General features: G+C 36.3%; 1 protein-coding gene across 2 annotated transcripts in view; it reads right to left on the reverse strand.

Annotated features, from left to right (window-relative positions):
- Positions 1–1,632: 1,632 nt before the first annotated feature.
- The window catches only part of LOC127843809 (ATP-dependent RNA helicase DDX1-like), an 81,275-nt gene continuing 59,507 nt past the window's right edge, over positions 1,633–23,400 (reverse strand). For both annotated transcript variants that reach the window (XM_052373621.1, XM_052373622.1), the window contains exons 15-23: positions 22,075–22,186; positions 19,739–19,885; positions 19,033–19,106; positions 18,557–18,629; positions 15,798–15,870; positions 12,487–12,529; positions 5,643–5,741; positions 5,295–5,415; positions 1,633–2,826 (exon numbers count right to left, since the gene is read on the reverse strand). In XM_052373621.1, the coding sequence (XP_052229581.1) occupies positions 2,702–2,826; positions 5,295–5,415; positions 5,643–5,741; positions 12,487–12,529; positions 15,798–15,870; positions 18,557–18,629; positions 19,033–19,106; positions 19,739–19,885; positions 22,075–22,186 (867 nt within the window). In that variant the 3' untranslated portion in view covers positions 1,633–2,701. The remainder of the gene's footprint in view (positions 2,827–5,294; positions 5,416–5,642; positions 5,742–12,486; positions 12,530–15,797; positions 15,871–18,556; positions 18,630–19,032; positions 19,107–19,738; positions 19,886–22,074; positions 22,187–23,400) is intronic.

The following is a 23,400-nucleotide window of genomic DNA, read 5'->3' on the forward strand; positions in this document are numbered from 1 at the left end:
TATTCCCAACCAAATCCGCTGTCGTAAAACGCGTTACGGAATAAGAAACCAAATTCTCTTTGAACAAAACCTGCCTTAAATTTCTTTCAGTAAGAGTTTCTATAATTCTGATGCAATTTTACAATATATTGACATAAATATGAACATAATTTATTTGGAAAAAGCCGAAAATGACCAATTTAGCGTTAGCATTAACGGGAACGTTTTAATATACCTGGGGTACATTTAAGTATACTTTTGAGTACCCGGGGTACAATCCACCAGCAGTAAACATTCATTGAACAACAAAAATTCGCACAACTTGATTAAATAAGACCTGCCAATGTCGTTTCTTGAATAACTCCTGCATTCCATTTTGTCAGAACGAACAGGCATTTCAATTATCAGTGCATTTCAGTTTTCAGAACTGGGGTCGAAACAATCCAAGCTTCCCTATCCAGTCATTACACCTCCCTGACGTTACACCCCTAGTCTTTACACCCTCTAAGCCTGGACTTTACACCCCTCAAGGTGTAGTCATTACACCTCCCTGACGTTACACCCCTAGTCTTTACACCCTCTAAGCCTGGACATTACACCTCTCAAGGTGTAGTCATTACACCTCCCTGACGTTACACTCCTAATCTTTACACCCTCTAAGCCTGGACTTTACACCTCTCAATGTGAAGTCATTACACCTCCCTGACGTTACACCCCTAGTCTTTACACCCTGTAAGCCTGGACTTTACACCTCTCAAGGTGTAGTCATTACACCTCCCAGACATTACACCCCTAGTCTTTAAACCCTCTAAGCCTGGACTTTATACCTCTCAAGGTGGAGTCATAACACCTCCCTGACGTTACACCCCTAGTCTTTACACCCTGTAAGCCTGTACTTTACACATCTCAAGGTGGAGTCATTACACCTCCCTGACGTTACACCCCTAGTCTTTACACCCTCTAAGCCTGGACTTTACACCTTTCAAGGTGTAGTCATTACACCTCCCTGATGTTACACCCCTAGTCTTTACACCCTCTAAGCCTGGACATTACACCTCTCAAGGTGTAGTCATTACACCTCCCAGACGTTACACCCCTAGTCTTTACACTCTCTAAGCCTGGACTTTACGCCTCTCAAGGTGTAGTCATTACACCTCCCTGACGTTACACTCCTAGTTATTGCACCCTGTAAGCCTGGACTTTACACTTCTCAAGGTGTAGTCATTACACCTCCCTGACGTTGCACCCCTAGTCTTTACACCCTGTAAGCCTGTACTTTACACATCTCAAGGTGTAGTCATTACACCCCCTGACTTTACACCCCTAGTCTTTACATCCTCTAAGTCTGGACTTTACACCTCTCAATGTGTAGTCATTAACTCCTCCAAAGAATTGATAAGATTAGTAAGGTGTGATGACACCTTCCAATAGATAACTTATGAACCACTGATTGAATTTGTCATGTAAGATGACAGTGATTAGATTCATGGTTGCTCAAATTATTTAATTGAGCAGCCATCATGTAAAAGTGTGCCATTTACATTTCAAGTCCAATCAGTGAATATAAGTTATTAATATGTAGGTGTGATCATACCCACTAACTTATTACTATCTTTGCTGCATATTATAGATAAAATTAATTTAAGTACAATGTTATGGTAAAGTATACTTTATTTATTGATCCAAATGAATTACTCCATTAACAGGGAACTTTAAATTGTTATATTCGTATTATAACTGCACATCAAGACAGACATACAGACAAACAAGCAATTAAAAAAACTTGGACAAACCCCCATTGGACAAGACTATGAAAGATCTCTGATGCTAAGCTTCATTCCTCAATGCTTCTTTGAGTTTAAAACATCAAATGTTTATTAACATATATAAACATTAAGTGAAACTCGAGCTGAATCAGGAGGACATCGTTACTAGCATCATCAACACACACACACTGCAATTTGTTTTACGCGTTACTTTGTAAAAACTAATAGTGCAAATGTTTATTGCAATAAATGAAAACAACAGGTCTTCTGACTCCCTCAAATCAAACTATGATACAAAACAGAAACAAACTGGGTTTTTTTTAATTCACTCCTTAAACAAATACTTTGTTTTAAGCTAAACATAAAACATAAACAGATCTATTCAAGACGCATGCATCAGAAGATTTTTTACATTTGACCTAAAACTAGACAGTCATCTAAGCAATAAACTAACACGTCCAATTTGTAATAAGAAGTAAATTGCCACAGTCAATAGCTCATCTCGTCATGGACATCTTGAACTTCATCCTAATATACATGCTTTGCTACTATGTCAAGTTACCACTACCAATGGGATGAATTTGCATGTACAGATTATAGATGGTTGACCTAGCAGTGTTCACAGAGGGATGCAGTACCTAGGCACTTCAATTCTTAACATTGCTACAGCAATCATCTTTCATATTTTATCCAGTATTTTGTATTATGTTCATGATAATGTAAGAGGTTTGTGAGTGAAAAAGATTTAAAGCTACACATCAAACATTACCACTACTTATGCAATGTACCTGTTTATGCTTTTTTGGATTACTGATGTTTGAGCCACAAACACACTCTTTTCAATGTTATCCTGGAATTCTTCTTTAAATGCTGGTTATCGTAACCACTATCAATGAGATACATATGTAGTGATTTTTGTGTTGATAATTTACGTTTGACCACAACCCTCCTCCTCCCTAGCGCGTCCAGGACATCTTCTTGTACTTCAGGTTGATGTACGAGGTCTGTGCATGCTTCTCCAGACGCGCTAACTCCATGACGGCCGGCGCCAGGGTGGCCACATGACCCTCGTAACCACTACCTAAAAATGTACATATTCGACTTGCGATCATTTGGGCATGTACTCAAGACTGATGATATGGCTGGGTTTGATTGGCTCAAGATGGTCAAGGTATTGCAAGTTATATCAAGACGGCCATGATTGCCCTGAATTACTAACTTGAGTTCACAGACCCCAATTTTGAGACTTGATCTGGTGATCTAATATGTTTCCCCATAAAATCCAGATTCGGACATGACCTTCATTGTTGAAGATAAACATTTAGACCATATACAAACCATAAAGTTAGGGCTATATGAACAAAAATTGTCAAACAAACTTGGTTGGACTGCTAACTGGCACTTGACACTGAAATATGATATCATTAAAGATATGACAAGACAAGACACATATTGCACCTCTGGGCCTTGTGTTTTCAGAGTAGAAAATGTTAACTCTATATGGATATTAGGAAAATATGTTTCCTACCAGGCCTGGCCTTTTTTTACCCCAGAGGAATTATTTGAACCAATTTTTAAGAGGACCCCGATACCATTTTTTATAACACAACTGTTCACCTCTGAGTTCGGTGGTTTTAGAGCAGAAGCTTTATAAGTTTCAAATTTTATAATCTATATTTAAAGCTTTAGTGACAACATACAAGAACCAAACTTTAAAAGAGTGTCAATAAAGGATCTTTCCTGTTTCATAAAAATCTGCAGAGGAGTTTCAAAGATGTTATATGAAGCAAATTGTTGACACATTATGACAGACCATGTCAACAACGCTTTACAGCCACCTGCTACAATTGCTCCCCATAAGTTCTCAGGTGAACTCAATTCTTATTGCTAAGTAATCAGAACTGATAAAATTATGGGATTTCATTGCCTTATGCACAAAAACGTATTGGCAAGTATCAGGTGTGCAGCCTGATGAAATGACAGGAATTTATAAGCTCATGTGCAAAAAGGTATCCACAAAGTAATAAGGACTGATGAAATAATGAAATGTACTGTTGTAATGTCTAAGTGCAAATAATTATCAGCAAGTATTTAAGGCTTAGAAATTTATTATTTGAATGGTTCAGGAAAATTTTCAATAATTTACAGTATCTCGACATTTTTATGTCAGACCTTTAACATGCCAACACTTTTCCTGCGTAAGCTAAATTGATCTTATCTTTTAATTGGTACATACTCAACAATAAGACTTGAAAAAATCATTTTACATTTTGCAGGCAAATTTAATTTAATGCTGCCACAACAAAATGTTAGTAGAATTTATAACAAGAGCTGTCACAGGACAGCGCGCTCGACTATTCGAGTGCTTGACAGTATAACGTTAGACATCATGGAGAAATTGTTCATATTCAATAATTTAATAAATTCTTTCAAAAATAAAAAAAGGAAAAAAAAACTTTTTTTTTTGAGGGGGGGGGGGGTTGAGAGAGGGGTATAATGTGGGGTGTCATTTATAAGACGATCTTTAAAAAAAAAAAAAGTAAAAAAAAAACTTTTTCTTTGGGGGGGTAGGGGGGTGAGAGGGGGGTATAGTTTAATGTGGGGTGTGCAGGTCATTTATAAGATGATCTTTCAAAAATAAAAAAAAAGGAAAAAATAATAAGAAAATTTTGAGGGGGGGGGGGGGGGGCAGGGATTGTTGTTTTGTCAAAGTATTAATAAAATCTGATCAGAAATAAAGAAGTTATGGCAATTTAAGCAAAATGTTCAATTATCTAAGTATAAAAGGGGCCATAATTCTATCAAAATGCTTGATACAGTTGTCTGCTCTTGTTTATAGGTTGGGGTCATGTTGGTAAACAAGTATGCAAAATATGAAAGCAATATGTCAAGGGACACAGGAAATATTAGGGGTAGTACGCAAACTTTAACATAGATTAATCAATAATATGCATATTCTAAGTATAAAAGGGGCAATAATTCTGTCAAAATGCTTGATACAGTTGTCTGCTCTTGTTTGTAGGTTGGGGTCATGATGGTAAACAAGTATGCAAAATATGAAAGCAATATGTCAAGGGACATTGAAAATATCCGGGATAGTACGCACATTTTAACAACATGAAAAAATGCTTGATAGAGTTGTCTGCTCTTGTTTATAGGTTGGGGTCATGTTGGTAAACAAGTATGCAAAATATGAAAGCAATATGTCAAGGGACAATGAAAATAATTGTGGTAGGACGTAAACTTTAACATTTGCACGCTAACAGAAATGGAAACGGAAACGCTGACGCCGGGGTGAGTAGGATAGCTCCACTATATATATTTCATATATAATAGTCGAGCTAAAAATTAATGGTACATAAAAACTGAAAAACATCATTTTAAACGTATTCAACTACTTAAAATGCGTCTACATGATATCCGTTATGCCGACTGCTTATACTTTATTCTAGTTTATACATTACAACGATTGTGTAAAAAAACGTCTTTATTTTAGAACTTCATACAAATGCAATAATGTACACCAATGGCTCAGAATAATCAACCAACCTGTATTTTTGCGTTTTTGTCCATATGTGACTTTACCATCAAATTCGTTAATAGGTACTTTAATGTCTGGTTGGATTTGATCGATGGTAATATCTAGATGGTCCTCTACGTCTGCAAGCAACTGAAATCATCAAGATATTTATGACTAGCAAAAAGTATCAAACCTAAAAACTTTTTTTTTTACATTCTGATTTAATTATTATACCCAGTGCTGTACTAACAGACACCTCATTTAATCACTACAAATATACACAACACCCAGTGCTATGATACACAAGTAATCAGTGCTATGATACATATGTAATCAACAAATTTATAAACCAAACATATAATATGTAAAATACCCACCTGAGGCTCATTATACCAGATACAACAGCCTCCTCTGTCAGTCAAGTTGGTGTTATAACATCCACGGCCTTTAGACTGGCAGTTAGAGTGGTACCAAACCTTCAAGGACAAACAAATACAGTTAGAGTGGTACCAAACCTTCAAAGACAAACAATGGCAGTTAGAGTGGTACCAGACCTTCAAGGACAATCACTGGCAGTTAGAGTGGTACCAGACCTTCAAGGACAAACAATTGCAGTTAGAGTGGTACCAGACCTTCAAGGACACACAATGGCAGTTAGTGTGGTACCAGACCTTCAAGGACAAACAATTGCAGTTAGAGCGGTACCAGACCTTCAAGAACAAACTATTGCAGTTAGAGTGGTACCAGACCTTCTAGGACAAACAATGGCAGTTAGAGTGGTACCAGACCTTCAAGAGCAAACAATGGCAGTTAGAGTGGTAACAGACCTTCAATCACAAACTAGAGCTTTGTCACATGCCGCATTGACACATAATATTTTGCATGTCGTCTTCACAAAAAACAGCGGACACCATGCTCAATTTTTAAAACGCACTAATGACCCCTTGACCTAGTTTTTGACCCAGAAAGGCCCATGTTCTAACTTGGCCTTAAGATTATCTCCATAAAACTTATGACGAGTTTGGTGAAGATCTGATGTAAACTACTTGAATTAGAGAGCGGACACCTACTGAATGTTAAAAAACGCACTAAGTGACCCCGTGATCTAGTTTTAGGCCCGGAATGGCACATGTTCAAACTTGTCCTAGAGATCATTTAGATAAAACTTGTGACCAAGTTTGGTGAGGATTGGATGAAAACTACTTGAAGTAGAGAGCGGACAACATGGTGAGGTTTAAAATACACTTAGATACCCCGTGACCTTGTTTTTGACCCAGCATGACCCATATTCTAACTTGCTCTAGACATTATCAAGATACAACTTCTGACCAATCTTGGTGAAGATTGGATAAAAACTACTTGAATTAGAGAGCGGACAACATGGTGAGGTTTAAAACACACTAAGTGACCCTGTGACCTAGTTTTTGACCCGGCATGGCCCATGTTCGAACTTGACCTAAACATCATCTAGTTACAACTTTTGACCCAGTGTGGTGAAGATCGGATTTAAACTACTTGAAATAGAGAGCGGACACCATGCTCAACTTTGTAAAACGTACTAAGTGACCCCATGACCTAGTTTTTGACCCGGCAAGTCCCATGTTCGAACTTGGCCTTGACATCATATAGATACAACTTCTGACCAAGTTTGGTGAAGATCGGATGAAAACTAATTGAATTAGAGAGGACAACATGCTGAATGTTTAAAACGAACTAAGTGACCCCATGACCTAGTTTTTGACCCGGCAAGGCCCATGTTCGAACTTGGCCTAGACATCATCTAGATACAACTTCTGACCAAGTTTGGTGAAGATCGGATGAAAACTACTTGAAATAAAGAGCGGACAACATGCTGAATGTTTAAAACGCACTAAGTGACCCCGTGACCTAGTTTTTGACCCGACAAGGCCCATGTTCGAACTTGGCCTAGACATCATGTAGATACAACTTCTGACCAAGTTTGGTGAAGATCGGATGAAAACTACTTTAAAAAGAGAGCGGACACTTAATACGGACCGACAGACCGACAGACAAGCTCTTACCTATATACCCCCCTAAACTTCGTTTGTGGGGGTATAACAATGGCAGTTTGTTTGAGTGGTACCAGACCTTCAAGGACAAACAATTGCAGTTAGAGTGTTACCAAACCTTCATGGACAAACAATAGCAGTTAGAGTGGTAACACACCTTCAATCACAAACAATGGCAGTTAGAGTGGTACCAGATCTTCAAGGACAAAAATGGCAGTGAGAGTGGTACCAGACCTTCAAGGACAAACAAATACAGTGAGAGTGGTAAAACACCTTCAATCACAAACAATGGCATTTAGAGTGGTACCAGACCTTCCAGAACAATCACTGGCAGTTAGAATGGTACCAGATCTTCAAGGACAAACAAATACAGTTTGAGTGGTACCAGACCTTCAAGGACAAACAATAGCAGTTAGAGTGGTACCAGACCTTCAGGGACAAACAATGGCAGTAAGAGATGTAACATACCTTCAAGGACACACAATGGCAGTTAGAGTGGTACCAGACCTTCAAGGACAAACAATAGCAACTAGAGTGGTACGAGATCTTCAATCACAAACAATATCAGTTAGAGTGGTACCAGACCTTCAAGGACAAACAATAGCAGTTAGAGTGGTAACAGACCTTCAAGGACACACAATGGCAGTAAGAGATGTAACATACCTTCAAGGACACACAATGGCAGTTAGATTGGTACCAGACCTTCAAGGACAAACAATTGCAGTTAGAGTGGTACCAGACCTTCAAGGACACACAATGGCAGTAAGAGATGTAACATACCTTCAAGGACACACAATGGCAGTTAGAGTGGTACCAGACCTTCAAGGACAAACAATAGCAACTAGAGTGGTACGAGATCTTCAATCACAAACAATATAAGTTAGAGTGGTACCAGACCTTCAAGGACAAACAATATCAGTTAGAGTGGTACCAGACCTTCAAGAACACACAATGGTAGTTAGAGTGGTACCAGACCTTCAAGGACACACAATGGTAGTTAGGGTGGTAACAGACCTTCAAGGACACACAATGGTAGTTAAAGTGGTACCAGACCTTCAAGAACAAACAATAGCAGTAACAGTGGTACCAGATCTTCAAGGACAACAATACTGACAATAAGATTGTATGCAATGTGAATTATATTTGCTATTCATGATGAGTCAACTGTTAACAAATGTGCACTGTTCCAAAGCGAATTTATTCAGAGGAATGCACAAACATGATATATGATTTTCATCACCATTACCTAATGCCATAACACAAGTATGATACATGATTTGTATACCCCTTACCTAATGACATAACACAAGTATGGTACATGATTTGTATACCCCTTAGCTAATGACATAACACAAGTATGATACATGATTTGTATATTCCTTAGCTAATGACATAACACAAGTATGATACATGATTTGTATATCCCTTAGCTAATGACATAACACAAATATGATACATGAGTTGTATATTCCTTAGCTAATGACATAACACAAATATGATACATGAGTTGTATATCCCTTAGCTAATGACATAACACAAATATGATACATGAGTTGTATATCCCTTAGCTAATGACAACACAAATATGATACAAGATTTGTATACCCCTTAGCTAATGACATAACACAAATATGATACATGATTTGTATACCCCTTAGCTAATGACATAACACAAATATGATACATGAGTTGTATATTCCTTAGCTAATGACAACACAAATATGATACATGAGTTGTATATTCCTTAGCTAATGACATAACACAAATATGATACATGAGTTGTATATCCCTTAGCTAATGACATAACACAAATATGATACATGAGTTGTATATCCCTTAGCTTATGACATAACACAAATATGATACATGAGTTGTATATCCCTTAGCTAATGACATAACACAAATATGATACAAGATTTGTATATCCCTTAGCTTATGACATAACACAAATATGATACATGTTTTGTATACCCCTTAGCTAATGACATAACACAAATTTGATACATGATTTGTATATCCCTTAGCTAATGACATAACACAAATATGATACATGAGTTGTATATCCCTAAGCTAATGACATAAAACAAATATGATACATGAGTTGTATATCCCTTAGCTTATGACATAACACAAATATGATACATGAGTTGTATATCCCTTAGCTTATGACATAACACAAATATGATACATGATTTGTATACCCCTTAGCTAATGACATAACACAAATATGATACATGAGTTGTATATCCCTTAGCTAATGACAACACAAATATGATACATGAGTTGTATATCCCTTAGCTAATGACAACACAAATATGATACATGAGTTGTATATCCCTTAGCTAATGACATAACACAAATATGATACATGATTTGTATACCCCTTAGCTAATGACATAACACAAATATGATACATGATTTGTATACCCCTTAGCTAATGACATAACACAAATATGATACATGAGTTGTATATCCCTTAGCTTATGACATAACACAAATATGATACATGGTTTGTATATCCCTTAGCTAATGACATAACACAAATATGATACAAGATTTGTATATCCCTTAGCTTATGACATAACACAAATATGATACATGATTTGTATATCCCTTAGCTTATGACATAACACAAATATGATACATGAGTTGTATATCCCTAAGCTAATGACATAACACAAATATGATACATGGGTTGTATATCCCTTAGCTAATGACAACACAAATATGATACATGATGTGTATACCCTTTAGCTAATGACATAACACAAATATGATACAAGATTTGTATATCCCTTAGCTAATTAATAACACAAGTAGGATGTATGATTTTAATATCCCTTAGCTAATGGCATAACACAAATATGATACAAGATTTGTATACCCCTTAGCTAATGACATAACACAAATATGATACATGATTTGTATATCCCTTAGCTAATGACATAACACAAATATGATACATGATTTGTATTTTCCTTAACAGCTAATGACATAACACAGAATGATATGATACATGATTTGTAAATCATTTAGCTAATACCATAACATAAGTATGATACGTGCTTTGTATATCACTAAGCTTCCCTTAGCTAAACAAAAGTATAATACATGATTTGTATATCACATAGCTTATGCCATAACACAAGTATTGTATACGGAGCGTATATTGACAGGAGCTGAATCAAGTATTTGACCCTTACTGTAGTAAATTCAATTTTATGCAAAAACTAATCATCCGATTGTATTGGTTTATACGTTATCTTGTTGCTTATTAATTCCTCTTTCAAAAAATATAACTTTCAGTATATTTCCGTTTTTATTAATGGATTAATGTGAACACTCTAGAAATCACATTTTTGGCCCAATTTTCATGAAATTTGGTCAAATGCTTGCCTTAATGATATGTTGGTTGAGTTGGAAAGTGGTTCCGGTCCGTTGAAAAACATGGCCGCCAGTGGGAGGGGCAGTTTTCCTTATTTGGCTATAGAGAAACCTTGTAAACACTCTAGATGTCACAATTTTTGCCCAATCATCATGAAAGTTGGTCAAAACATTGGTTTTATTGATATCTCGGACGAGATTGAAAATGGTCCAGATCGGTGAAAAAACATGGCCGTCAGTGGGCGAGGCATTTTCTCTATATGTATATAGTGAAAACATGTGAACACTCTAGAAGGGGGGGGGGGCAGTTTTCATATATTTATATCGTAAAAAAGCTTGTGAACACTCTAGAAGTCACATTATTTGCCCAATCATCATGAAACTTGGTGAAAAGATTGGTTTTATATAGAACCCAGATGAGTTGGCAAATGGTCCCGATCGGTCAAAAAAACATGGCCGCCAGGGGGGTGGGGCAGTTTCCCTTATATGACTAGAGAGAAACCTTGTGATCAAACACTATAGAAGTCACATTTTTTGCCTAATCATTGTGAAACTTAGTCAATACATTGGTTTTATTGATTTCTTGGACAAGTTGGAAAATGGCTCAGATCGGTGAAACACACTTTTAAGCTCACCTGATTGCTCAGGTGAGGTTTTAGAATTGGTCTTTGTCCGTCGTCCGTCCACATTTGGTTTGAAAACACTCTTGCATTCAAATTTCTCAAGCATTCTTTATCAAAGTTGCTGAAAGATCTCAGTCAATCAAGTTTGATAATGAGCAAAATCTCATAATTAATGCCATAATTCCAAATTTTCCTTATATTATACAAAATCTTGGTCATAATATTTATTTTTGTAAGCAAAGTTTGATATTTGGTTAGGGGGGTCAACTAAAAATATAGGTAACCAGGTCAAATCTTACAAAAACAAAAACACTCGATGCGCCAGAGTTTTAGTTCAATAATGATGAAACTTGACCAGGATGTTTGTCTGGTAAATATCTAGGTAAAGTTTGACATTTGGTAAGGATTTAATGAACCGACTCCTCTCAGGTGAGCGAACTAGGGCCATCTTGGCCCTCTTGTTTTATATTACACATGTGTTATACAACATTTTTAAGCGTTTACATTGGCTTAGTTTTTTTATTGACCAATTGCATATTGTTATTTTGCTGAAATGATGTTGCAATGTAAAATGACGTCACAAAATGTAAACAACAATCGAGATTAATCATTATGTTTGCGTAAATATTAATTTAATTTGCTCATTTAAAAGCATGTGATAAAAAAGATCTGACACTCGTTGTCATATCATACCACGTTTTATTAAACTCGTCCAGGAAATTCGTTAGTAACAAAATTCCTGAACTCGTTTAATAAAATATGGTATGATATGACAACTTGAGCCAGATCCTATATATATTTGAAAACAAAGTAACGTAGGCTTTCTAATGATATATAATTTGTCAAAATCGGCCGAGAAATGAAAGTATAATTTAAAAAAAGACGTGAGTGGGTACATCAAAATGTATAACCTCGGTGCTTCGATGTACGCTAATCGATAGCTACCGGTCACGTGACAAAGTATCGACAAGCTATTTGCCGATACGGTCCCGTTTCATATCCGTCTCATCTAGAGTTCGTGGTATTATGTATGATTTGTATATCACTTAGCTTATGACATAACACAAATATGATGCATGAATTGTATAACACTTAGCTTATGACATAAAATAATTATGTATGATTTGTATTTCACTTATACAAACTTCTATACTAAGTGTATCAGGTTTTTTATATCAACATACCTTTTCTTTTACTGAGGCAACTAATGATATTGCAAGACCCATTCTGAAAAATAAATAAAATATAACAAGGAAATATCACCAATATGGCATTCCCTGGCATGCATGTATTGTTTTAAAAAAGGCTGCATATTTTACATTCCCATTAATTCAACTTCTTCACTTGAAATGTGTTGCTTAATTTATATCACAAATTACAACAATACACAATGTTAACACATGAAATAAACAAGCAAAAAGTTATCTGAAAAAACAAACACAGTAGAACAAAATTGTCATTTTTTTAATATAGATTTTTAACATACTAGTTAATATATAAACCCTGACAGATTAATTAATTATTATCATTTTTTTCATTATAGGACAGTTTAACTAAAACTTGTTTGCAATATTGGCCATGCCATATGTAACAATACTGTATACTTGTAACTAAATTCTGAATATTTTCAACAAATTAATAAGGAATGATATTAATTTATTCTTTGATTACACTTTCATTTTGTTCACATAACCTTAATGGCCTTTGAGTATTAGCATAGCGGCCATGATTTTTTGCGAATTGTGATCTTAGTCAATGCAATTCTCAAAAGTCCATAATTACAGAAAGTTATTTTTTAGATTAATTCAACTATGTATTGGTTAATAAACAAATTGATTCTCAACCACTAGAATTGTAAATATGAGAATACCACTTCTACTGTAAAATATCTTAAATTATCTTTTACTATTAAATATGTATTTAGGCTGATATTGAGTCAATAAGCATTGTATTTTTGTTCACTCATAAACATCATTTTTTTCCAATTTTTATTCAGTAACCATGGCAAACACAATTTTAAAAACTGAAATGAAGTCTACACATGTATTCCCTATAATGGCATTCTATCTACAGATTTTAATCAACCTAGCTTAAGTACTTTTAATCTAAACAGGATACAGATTTAGTAAGATGCATGTGCCAAATGATGCCCAACATTTTAATATCCCTACAGTTTATTGCATGAAAAAATAACTGTATTTCTCATAGCAGACATTATGAATGAGCAAGCTAGTGGTTTAATGACAGCTTGTGGATTTTTTTACTCTTCATGTGAGTATAATAACAATTTTAATCAATTTTTGCCACAGGGAGGAAAACTAAAATCTGTAATAAAACATTGGTTTATTATCTTGCATTCAATTGTTTTTTGATTTACAAAGTGATGTGAAATGAATAGAGTTTTATGCAAGAAATGTGTTCAAGTAAATAAATATACAGGTTGACAGTGTGGCTGGTAATTTTGCAGAACTGATGTATGGGTTCTATTTAGTTCATGGTTTGCATTTGTTGAACCCAATAAATCACATTGAGAATTAATGAATTATGTTGTGTTTTTTGTGTAATTCTCAACACTATACATTAGTTTAACTAGAAATGTATCAAAGCCATTTTTTGAAAACAGACAAACCCACTTTTTAGTCAAAAGTGGGTGACACAGACAAGGGCCATAATTCTGCTGAAACTCCTCACTGTCATGTTCCTTTCATTACAATCATCTGCTCATTAAGTACATTCAGCTATGCAGGTCAGAGATAGATCCATTCCGGTGTAACAAAAGAATTGACAAGAATGTGTCAATTTTGGTTTTAGTATTTTATAACAAGAGGGCCTGAAAGGCCCAAAGTCGCTCACCTGAGATAACAAGATATCATTGGGACAATTCTTCTTACCAAGTTTCATGAAGATCAGAAAATAAATGTAACCTCTAGAGTGTTAACAAGGTTGTTACTATAGCCATATAAGGAAAAATGCCCGGCCCCCTGGCAGCCATGTTTTTCAACCAACTGGCGTCATTTTTGAACTTGTACAAGAAATTATTGGGATGAATATTCTGACCAAGTTTCATGAAGATCGGACAGTAAATGTGGCCTCTAGAGTGTTAACAAGATTTTACTATAGCCATATAAGGAAAAATGCCCCGACCCTTGGAAGCTATGTTTTTCAAGCAAACATAATTATTTTCAAACTCATCCAAGATATCATTGAGACCAATCTTCTGACCAAATTTCATGAATATTGGACAATGAATATGGCCTCGAGAGAGTTAACAAGGTTTTACTACAGCCATATATAGCCATATAAGGAAAAATGCCCCGCCCCTGGTGGCCATGTTTTTAAAACAACCAAAACCATTTTTGAACGCATCCAAGATATCATTAAGACAAATCTTCTAACCACGTTTCATGATGATCGGAAAAGAAATGTGAGTGTTAACAAGGTTTTACTATAGCCATATAAGGAAAAATGCCCAGCCCCCTGGGGGCCATATTTTTTAACCAACCGGCATCATTTTCGAACTCGTCCGAGATATTATTGGGATGAATCTTCTGACTAAGTTTCAGGAAGATTGGACAATAAATGTTGCCTCTAGAGTGTTAACAAGATTTTACTATAGCCATATATAGCCATTTAAGGAAAAATGCCCTGCCCCTTGGCAGCCATGTTTTTCAAGCAAAGGTTACCATTTTTGAACTCATCCAAGATATTATTGGGACAAATCTTCTGAGCAAGTTTCATGAAGATCGGAAAATAAATGTGGCCTCAATAGTGTTAACAAGGTTTTACTATAGCCATATAAGGAAAAATGCTATGCCCCGTTGCGGCCATGTTTTTCAACCAACCGGCATCATTTTCGAACTCGTCCAAGATATTATAGGGATAAATCTTCTGACCAAGTTTCATGATGATCAGACAATAAATGTGGCCTCTAGAGTGTAAACAAGATTTTACTATAGCCATATATAGCCATATAAGGAAAATTGCCCCGCCCCTTGGCACCATGTTTTTCAAGCCAAGGTAACCATTTTCAAACTCATCCAAGATATCATTGAGACCAATCTTCTGACCAAATTTCATGAAGATTGGACAATAAATGTGGCCTCTAGAGAGTTAACAAGGCAAATGTTGATGCCGAACAACGCACAATGGACGACGGACAAAAGGCGATCACAAAAGCTCACCATGAGCACGTTGTGCTCAGGTGAGCTAAAAAAATAAGTGGCAAATGGGAATAATTCTGCCAAAATTAATGGCAGCTGAAATTCCTTTTTCTTAATCATCTACACATTAGGTCATTCAATTAACTATGAAATTTCCAGGGGTGAAAAACATTTTGGTATCATATATTCTAGAGTGGAAAAACAGATAAAGGCCATAATTCTACCAAATCTTACTTTAGCCAAAATTGCTTCCTCATACTCAGCTACATATTAAGGTCATCAAAAGAAATCATCATCAAAAAATGTAAATGCCAACAAATTCTCCGATTAGTTACCTTTCTGCTCGTCCAACTCGACCAATTCTGTGGATATAGTTTTGTTTCTCATCAGGCAAGGTAACATTGATGACTACAATAAATGAGTATTTCTTTCAATTATAATTTAAAAAAACGTTGATAATTATTATTAACAAAACAAATGTTAAAAATATTGTTAAGAAATGTGAATCTAACAAGATGCGTTTGTGAAACACAATGTCCCCCTATATGACGTTTGACCTTGGAGGATGACCTTGACCTTGTGAAGGATGACCTTGACCTTGACCTTTTACCACTCAAAATGTGCAGCTCCATGAGATACACATGCATGCCAAATATCAAGTTGCTATCTTCAAAATTGCAAAAGTATTCATAAAATAAGCGATTTGGGCCACATATATTTGACCTCTGACCTTGAAGGATGACCTTGACCTTTCACCACTCAAAATGTGCAGCTCCATGAGATACACATGCATGCCAAATATCAAGTTGCTATCTTCAATATTGCAAAAGTATTCATAAAATGAGCGATTTTGGCCACATATATTTGACCTCTGACCTTGAAGGATGACCTTGACCTTTCACCACTCAAAATGTGCAGCTTCATGAGATACACATGCATGCCAAATATGAAGTTGCTATCTTCAATATAGCAAAAGTTATTGCAAAATGTTAAAGTTGGGCCAAACAGACCAACAGACCAACAGACAGACAGGGCAAAAACAATATGTCCCCCACTACTATAGTGGGGGAAATAAAAATCAAATTTACCATTTGAGAATCAAATTACACATGAATATGTTTTTACCTTAATTATAAAATGGTTCAACTATTATTTTGTTGTAGATTGATCAAATTCATATTTCATTTTTTCTTTTTTATATTTATATTGCCTTCATTTTTGGATACCACAACCTATCCCCATGTACCGTATTTTACCATGTATAGCGCACTCCCATGTATAACCTGCATGCGATTTTTTAAAGCCAAAATGGAGAAAAAAAAGAATTCAAGACCAAAAACCTGAAAATTGGGCTGAAAATGGCGGCCATTCTTATATTGCGCAATCATTTAATCTAAGTTTTTCTGGCGCTTAATATTTTGTTTTAAAGTAGGGAGCGTTTATACGATCAGGAGCATGGGTTGCATAGCACTATATTTTCGACAATTTTTAAGATTATTCTCTCGAGAACACCGTACATGTCCTTATTGCCGCGCACTGCGCGTGTTTTTTCAAGACCCCTGCGCGTTAAATTGACCACTATTACCTATTCCTCACATTTGAACAGTATAACATTTTTATTACCTGCCACTCACAACATCGTATGACATAGTCTTCTGCAGACCCGCAACATCGCAATATTCAATTTTACGCAAATCGTCCGTGGATCCCATTTTATTTTTCATCGACTTAAAATATTTCCCCATTTAGAGATGCGCCCCATTAAATCCAGTTTGACCCGGTATTTCGCGCCTTCACTGCGTCTAGTTGATTAGTATTTATAGTGAGACAAACAATACACCCGAACGCTCAATTCCATACAGTTGGCGTTATCAGCGTAAAGCCATTAGACAAATATCATTTGTTTGTCTACAAATATCATTTGTTTGTCTCTATTGAAAGAAAATAAAACGAGTCTATATCTCTATTGTTGGTTTGTAACCTATGTAGTATACTTGCACGGTAGCATATTAATGCAGAGATCGGAAAATTATTGATAAATGTATTCGTCGTTTCAATGCTTAGGGCCGAGTAATTTCGGCAAATCGGAACTCAACTTACGTAAAACACTTGCTCAATTAACAGTTAAACTCCACCTCCGTTCTCTGCAAAAGGTTTGAAGGCGGAGCTTTGCACGTGCTATTATTTAATTGGACGATTGCCATTGAGGAACAAACACACGATTGGTTTTGCATGTTGATTGCTAGACAAACCAAGCCAATTTTGTTGGCGAGAAACTTGTCCCTTTATAGCTTCAGACAGGAAGCGGCTTTCCTTTGATGACGTCAAACTGTCAATTCACATAGAGTGCAAATTTTCGGAATTGCTAACATTAAACTTTGGATTAAATTATCAAAATAAAGCAAAAGCGAAGTTGAGAAATGTGATTGAAATAATAAGCGTCTGTTCAATTAAGACGTTTTGCGTTGTAAATCAACGAGTTTTCATGACAACAAAAACTTTAACAAACAATACCGCGACGACGCGGGGATCGATATACCTCGATTTTTTTTAATGAACAATCAATGAAGAAGTGTGAAAACACCAACAAAGACATTTTTTTCATCTTTTAATTTTAGTCAAAACTGTTACTACCCCATTCATTCCTACCGTTTCCCGCTATTTGTTGTTTCGACAACGGCCCCTTCAGTCTATAACATTACAGGGTGTAGTTTTCTGCAATAAAAAAATGGCGGCAATTGATTTACAATTACAAAATGGATTTTTTGCAATTTAGCAACCAGCAAAGCGTTGTGTCAATGTATAACGTGCACTGAATTTTTATTTTTAAATTTAACGGTAAAAAACTGCGCGCTATGCATGGTAAAATACGGTAACCAAGTTTTAGGAAAACTGAATTTAAGAGATGTGCCACATTCCGCACAGGCTTATCAAGAAAAACACTTTCTACTTAAACTTGATTTTCACTTTGAAAAAAAAAAGCCAACAGTTTTGTCCCCGAGTAGCCTGCGGGCACTCCACAGGCTTATCTGGGACTACACTTTATTCAGGCGTATAAAGTCCAGTTTTCCCAGAGCTGGAATGTAATAGTTACCGAAAGGAAGTCCGGAGACATCAATGCCACGAGCTGCAACATCAGTGCAGATAAGAAACTTGACCTTACCATCCTGGGTAGGAAAAATGATAGAAAATGTTACTCAAAGTCTAAGAATATTTTGAATTCTCTTTTGATGTATGTAAATAATTTAGGAATGCATTCTCTATGGGCCGTCTCAACAGTTGTAGACAAATACAATCCTTTACAGAAACTGTATTTTTACTATTATGTACTAAATAAAGCAGTTTGATCACTGATATCCATTTTTATTAAGAAATTTGTAAATTTGATGGGATCATTAACACATTATATACTTTGAACATATCTAAATACTGCAAAAGATAAGAATATCTGGCTGTTAAAAGCTTTTTCAAATAGTTTAATGACTCTAGTGGGATTGCTGTATTACATTCACCGCTATACTCAGACAGGTTTTAATGCCACATAGCCCCACACAGCTTTCCAGAGCTTACCTTAAACTTCTGGAGATTATCTTTTCTTTCCTGCGGCTTGCGATCAGCATGCAGACAGACGCAGGAAAATTTCCCTGGAAACATTAAAACGTGTTTTCAGCTTTTCCTACAAAGTGTTTTCCCAGAGTATTTCAGTTTGTAAATCAACAATATTATTTTGTTCATGGCCATTTTTCTGATAGTTTGTTTTTATGTCCCCCAGTCTATACTGGGGAATAAAGTGTTTTTGCCCTGTTTGTTTGTTGGTTTGTTTGTTTGCGTCAAACTTCAACATTTGCCATAACTTTTGCAATATTGAAGATAGCACCTTCATATTTGGCATGCATGTGTATCTCATGGAGCAGCACATTTTGAGGGGTGAAACGTCAAGGTCAAGGTCATCCTTCACGGTCAAAGATCAAATATATGGGGGGACATAGTGTTTCACAAACACATCTTCTTTAAGTATGATCTTAAATATATTACACCACTCAAAATGTGCAGCTCCATGAGATACACATGCATGCCAAATATCGAGTTGCTATCTTCAATATTGCAAACGTTATGGCAAATGTTAAAGTTTTTGGACAGACGGACATACAGACAGTTCAAATGCTATATGCCACCCTACCGGGGGCATAGAAAAGTCTTACTCAACACAGTCTCATGTCCAGCAAAGAGTAGCCAAACATACAGCTGAAAACATAGAAAAGCAGACAAAGCCTACCTTGGCCTCGCAGTTGAAGATATTTTTCCATATTGTCACAGTCGACCTTGGTTCTACAGAATATCAGGGCCCGATCCATTTTGTGCTCTTCTAATGCACGCACAGTGTACTCTCCCTTCAGGATCTTTACTGCCTCTGAATATGTCTCTGAAATGGAAAACATTCAAACATTTGGTGCAAATAAACAGGAATCTGATAGTAAAGAATTAGGATTTGTATGAAAAAGAATTTTACTCCCTCTCTTAGGTAAAACCAAATACTAAACAAGTGCTCCGCGGTAGGAGACAAATGCCCCCCAAAACAGGGCTTTGAACTAGTGACCCCAATTTCAATAGGGGTCGTCTACTGTCTAAGGCCAATGCTAATGTGAAGAATCAAGCCTTTGGTCAATTTGTTGATGAGTCATTGATCCAAAACAATTTTCACACTTACTGTGACAGTGACCTTGACCTTTGACCTAGTGACCCCTATTTTGATTGGGGTCATCTACTGTCCAAGGCCGATGGGCATGGAAGAATCAAGCCAATTGGTTTGGCCGCTATTGATGGGAAACAATTAAGCACTTAGTATGCAACAGTGACATTGACCTTTGACCTAGTGACGCAAATTAAATAGGGGTCATCTACTTCCAAGGCCAATGCACATAGGAAGTATAAAGCCAATCGTCGAATGTGACGAGCAATTGATCAGAAACGATTGTACTCTTAATGTGTAACAGCGACCTTGACCTTTAACCTAGTGACCCAAATTTCAGTACGGATAATCTACTGTCCAAGGCCATACACATGTTAAGTATCATGCCAATCGGCCAATTGGTTGACAAGTTATTGATCAGAAACAATTTTCACACTAGGGGTGATAGGGACCATGACATTTGACCTAGTGACCCCAATTTCAATAGGGGTCATCTATTGTACAAGGCAACTGCACATGTGCAGTATCAAGCCAATCTGTCGATTTGTTGACAAGTTATTGATCGTAAACGATTTATACACTTGGTGTGATAGTGACCTTACCTTTGATCTAGTGACTCCAATTTCAATAGGGGTCATGTACTGTCCAAGGCCCATGCACATGCGAAGTATCAAGCCAATTGGTCAATTGGTTGTGGAGTTATATTGATCGGAAACAATTTTCACACTTAGTGTGATAGTGATCTTGACATTTGACCTAGTGACCCCAATTTTAAAAGAGGTCATCTACTGTCCAAGGCCAATGCACATGTGAAGCATCAAGCCAATTGGTCAATTTGTTGAAGAATTATTGATCTGAAACTATTTTCACACTTAGTGTGATAGTGACCTTGACCTAGTGACCCCAATTTCAATAGCTGCTATCTAATTCACAAGTATCATGCCAATCGGTCGATTTGTTGAAAAGTAATGGATCGGATACAGACTGTTCTACTGACATTCAGACTGTTATACCCACAGACAGACCGACCGAAAACAATATACCGCTTCTTCTTCGAAGAGAGCCATGAACATCAAGTAAAGATGTATATAATCCAGTTACAATAGTAGGGACATAATGTGGAAACTGCACATATTTGCACAAATTTGTTATAATTCAGAGGACTTCTTACCAAAAAAAATTTAATAAAAAATAAATAAAAATTCCTGGCATTTTTTAATTGACATTAAAATTACACAAATATATCATTAATGGAGTTTAAATTTATGTATGTCTTATAAAACAAGAGATGTGTTTGTCAGAAACACAATGCCCCCTACTGTGCCGCTTTGTAGACATATATAAAGGATGACCTTGACTTTTCACCACTCAAAATGTGCAGCTCCATGAGATACACGTGCATGCCCAATATCAAGTTGCTATCTTTAATATTGCAAAAGTTATGGCCAATGTTTAAGTTTTTGGGGACAGTTCGACTGCTATATGCCAACCTACCGGGGGCATAAAAACTGAGACAAAGCTAAAAGATCCATTGTAGAGACTTCAAGCACTAGAATACAAGATCCATTGTAGAGACTTCAAGCACTAGAATACAACTCTTTGGCATTGGGTCGATTATAAGCTGTTTGCCCATTAAATTCACACTAAGATGTTCAAGTGTTTTGGCAAGGAATAAGTTAAAACAGTTGAAGGCACTAATTCAGAAATTTGTATATAAGCCGCAGTCCGAGAAAATAGGTTGTTAGGTCTAATGGGTAAAGTGTTTCGACACTTTCCCCCCAAAAAGAAACTTACTTTAGACTGAAAAATGAAATAAAAGCGGGAAATGCTGTCCCTGTGGATTGCACAGGCTTATCTGGGTTGACACCTTATGCACGTGCCTTAAGCCCAGTTTTCCCAGAATGGGGCTCAAACATACAAACCTTGACTGGTTCCATGGGGCTGAATCTTGTCCTCATAGTGGACTCCATCTGTTTCCACATGCTGACGAAGGCCTTTCCAGGTAGTGTCCTTTAGAGGGTCAACAATGACCACCTGAAAATGAGCACATCACAAAATAACTTATATGGGTAATGTTTTTTAGAGGGTCAACAATGCCCAGCTGCAATATGTACATTACACAATTACTTATATGGGTAGTGCCTTTTAGAGGATTAACAATACACATCTGCAAATGTGCACATCACACAATTACTTATATGGGAAGTGTCTTTTAGAGGATTAACAATACACATCTGCAAATGTGCACATAACACAATTACTTATATGGGAAGTATCCAGTAGACAAAAATATTTCTATACTGCACTCGTCCTGCATGAAAAGTGTTTTAAAAATTTCACTCGTCCTGCAAACACATGCACTTTTCCTACAAATATGAGTGAAATAAAGATTGCAAAGGGCTGATATGACTAATACAATTCTTGGTCAGACAGTGACGGATACAGGACACAAACGCTACAAAATAGTTTATCATTCTCCATTTTCGCCCACAAATCAAACAACGCATTTTGGACAGTTTGCGAACGTTTGGTTTTATTGTACACCAACTGCTGTGTTTTTCTTTTTTCAATTGCTCGCGTGCTTTCCATTTCGGACGTATGAACATCGCCCCCTTTAAAGAACGCTCGTATGTCAGACATTTTTTAGACTAAATTCAGACTGCCTCACTGGTTTAAAACCGTACTTCGCGGTTAAATAATTCTTTTAAAATTAATAATAACAGTAAATGCAGTCGGATGGTTCCCTGTCAACATGGATGCGCAAAGTTTACACCAAAAAGCCAATATTTACTCGGGAAACATTCTCGCATAACAACACGCACCTGCTGTATGAAATTTTACAATTACATGTACAATTTCCAGTTCATTCGCGTTCTACTTTCTGAATAGATATGCTTTAAGAAAATGATTTTATTTAATGAAAATGAGTCTTCCTGGTAAACATATATATTCTAACATCAGCTTTTTTTCACTCGTCCTGTAGGACGAGAGCTTTAGGGAAATTCACTCATCCTTTCAAGATTACACTCGTCAATACGAGCGGACGAGTGGAATTTTTGTCCCCTGGTATCTATAAGAGGGTCAACAAACATAAGCTAAAACATAAGCACATATCAAATCACAATCACTTACATTGTTAAATAATACCCTCCACCATAACAAATCACACAATCACTCATGTTGCAAATATCCCAAGAACTGGGCAAATCACACATAAACTTGTATGGGTCATAGCCACAATCAAAACA

The sequence above is a fragment of the Dreissena polymorpha genome, chromosome 9, assembly GCF_020536995.1.
Source record: "Dreissena polymorpha isolate Duluth1 chromosome 9, UMN_Dpol_1.0, whole genome shotgun sequence".
NCBI classification, from domain to species: domain Eukaryota; kingdom Metazoa; phylum Mollusca; class Bivalvia; order Myida; family Dreissenidae; genus Dreissena; species Dreissena polymorpha.